We start from the raw sequence: 2,707 nt of genomic DNA on the forward strand, positions 1-2,707 counted from the left end.
CACACACACACACACACACACACACACAAATAAAATTAAAAAAAAAAAACTTTGTCATTAGATCAGCAAACAAACTTGTTATTTGTCCCAATGTAAAAAGCAAAATCAACAAAAATCCTCTCTTCACCTTGCTTTTGCTTCTTCATTTATGCCCTTAAGTCTCTTTTTTGGTATATGATTGTTGTTTTATTCAGATTAAGCAAATGACCACATCAGTACAAGTGTCACACTTAAGTCTCTTTAGAGCAAAACTTCTTGAAAGAATCGTCTTATTGGGGCCAGGGAGATGGCTTAGAAGAATAAGTGCTTCCCTGGCAAGGAAGTGCTTCCCTGAGTTCAATCCCCGGTTCCGCAAAAAAAAAAAAAAAAAAAAAAAAAAAATTGTCTTATTACTATAGTTTTTATGCCATCTCGTCGCTCACTTTTTGGTTTTGGTTCTGAGGCAGTCTTGCTATGTAATTCAGACTGGCCTTGAATTTGCTGAATTACCCAAGCTGGCCTCAAACTTGGGATCCTCCTGCCTCATCCTCCCAAAAATCTAGGGTGATAGGTATGTGCCACCACATCCAAAAATTGTGTCTCACTTTTTTAAAAAACTGTGATACCTGGGCATGGTGGTGTGTTTCTCTATGGTAATTCTAGCACTCTGGGAGACTGAGGCAAGAGGATCACAAGGTTAAGCCCAGCCTGGGCAATATAGCAACTTTTTCTTATCTTTTTGAGACAGTGTCTCACTATGTAGTTCAGGTTGGCTTTGAGCTCACTTTGTAGCCCAGGCTGGTCTCTAACTCACAACAATCTTTCTGCCTCAGCCTCCGAGTGCTGGGATTACAAGTGTGCGCCACCATGCCCAGCTTGGGCAATATAGCAACTTGGTGAGAGCCTGTCTCAAAAATAGTTTTTAAAAAAAATCACTGGACTATAACTACATGTGAAGGCCTGGCTTCATTTTCTAGCATCAAAAGAAAAAAATTGTGATAAAGTGTACATAGAATGTTGGGCATAGTGGTACATGCCCGTAATCCCAGCACTTGGGAGGCTGAGGCAGGAGCACTGCCATGAGTTGAAGGCCAACCTGGACTACACAGTGAGTTCCAGATCAGCCTAGATTACACAGTAAGATCCTGGATTACACAGTGAGATCCTGTCTCAAACTTAAAACACGCACTTGCACACCCATAACATTTACCATCTTAACTGTTGATAAGTGTAGAGTTCAGTAGTGTTAACTGTGTTCACGCTGTTGTGTAACTGATGTCCAGAAAGCTTTCCTCTTGTGAAAGAGGAGCTCCGTGTACCTCGGGCTGTGACTCTCACTCCTCCCAGCCCTTGGCGTCTACCTTGTACTCTTTTTTTTTTTTTTGGCAGAGCCAGGGATTGAACTCAGGTCCTTGTGCTTGCCAGGGAAGCGCTTATTCTACTGAGCCATCTCCCTGGCCCCCTCCTTGTACTCTTTATCGCTGTGAATGTCACTACACTTGGTACTTCTTCAAAGGGGAATCAGGGAGTGTTTGTCTTCCTACAATAGCCCGCTGGCTGCAGTGAGCATAGTTCTTCCAGGGCTCATGCATGCTTTAGCATGCGTCAGAATCGATCTCCTTTTCAGGGCTGAATAATCTTCCCCTGTAGGCATGTTCGTGTTTGGTGCATCTGGTTGGCTGTTGTCAGACCCTGGATCGCGTCCACATTTTGGCCGCTGTCCTGTCCCGTGAAGCACATCCCCCCCTCCCTGCCCAGGGTCCCTGCCCAGGTGTCCAGGAGCTGCTATGTTGTTCTTGCCAATGGCCACCAGCGCGGTGGGTACAGCTGTTCACATTCGGTTCCTTGAAGACGTCTCCCCTCTGTTTTCAGGACCCTCCTGTCTTCATTCCTCTTCGAAGTACACAGAAACTCCGTCCTTTGGGCGCTCAGACCCAAAGCCCAGTGTCTTCTCAGCCTCCTGCACGGCTCATCTTCCTGCCTAGAAGACGCTGCTAGGCAATCTCAGAGTGTGCGCTGCCTGCCACCCTTGCCCGCACCGCTGTCCCTGTCCTTGGGGACTCGTGGTCCCTTTGCTGGGCTCTCAGCGTCTGTCCTTATGTCCCTCAGCCTGCTCTCAACTCAGAGCCAAAGGGTCCTTTGAGCACAGCCTTAAGTCCTGCGCAGAGCCCTTGAACAGCTGCCACTGCGCCCCCCGCCCCCAAGCGCTCATAGCGGCAGAGCCCACGTGACCCGGCTCCTCTTCCGTTTCCTCTCCCCTCTGACCCGCCCCTGAGCCCTGGCCTCTGTGCTGCTTCTCTGATTGGCATCTTGGGGCTTTTGCACCTGCAAGTCCATGCCCTGAAACGCTCTGCTCCGAACATCTGCAGCAATCAGACCCTCACTCCTTCCGCCCTCCCGGTTCCTGGCAACTCACCGGGCAGCACATGGTCCATGCTGTCCTCTGCCTTCCCTGCCTTAGTTCTGTGTACCGCTGTGATCCAGCACGGGGTGTATTTTGTGTATGGCTCTTGTTTAATGACTGCTGGAACTAGAAGTTCAACTCCAGGAGGGCAGAGCTTCCGTTCTATTCCTGCCACGTTCCTAGCGCCTTGCCTGGCACAGACAGCCAAGTGTTGAACCAGAAAGGGAAGTCTAGAAAATAGAGGTACAGGGCTGGCCAAATAGCTCAGCAGATTAAAGCGCCTGCAAGCAGGTGCAGGGGATGGGGTTCAATCCCAGGGCCTGC

General features: G+C 49.1%; 1 protein-coding gene across 1 annotated transcript in view; it reads right to left on the reverse strand.

Moving 5' to 3' along the window:
• Nucleotides 1-2,414, reverse strand: part of LOC111816872 (U1 small nuclear ribonucleoprotein C-2-like) — a 16,185-nt gene extending 13,771 nt beyond the window's left edge. Inside the window, exon 1 of the mRNA XM_023715726.1 lies at nt 2,396-2,414. Coding sequence (XP_023571494.1) covers nt 2,396-2,414 — 19 coding nt within the window. The remainder of the gene's footprint in view (nt 1-2,395) is intronic.
• Nucleotides 2,415-2,707: the final 293 nt, after the last annotated feature.

Source organism: Octodon degus, unplaced genomic scaffold (genome assembly GCF_000260255.1).
Source record: "Octodon degus isolate 3935 unplaced genomic scaffold, OctDeg1.0 scaffold00043, whole genome shotgun sequence".
NCBI lineage: Eukaryota > Metazoa > Chordata > Mammalia > Rodentia > Octodontidae > Octodon > Octodon degus.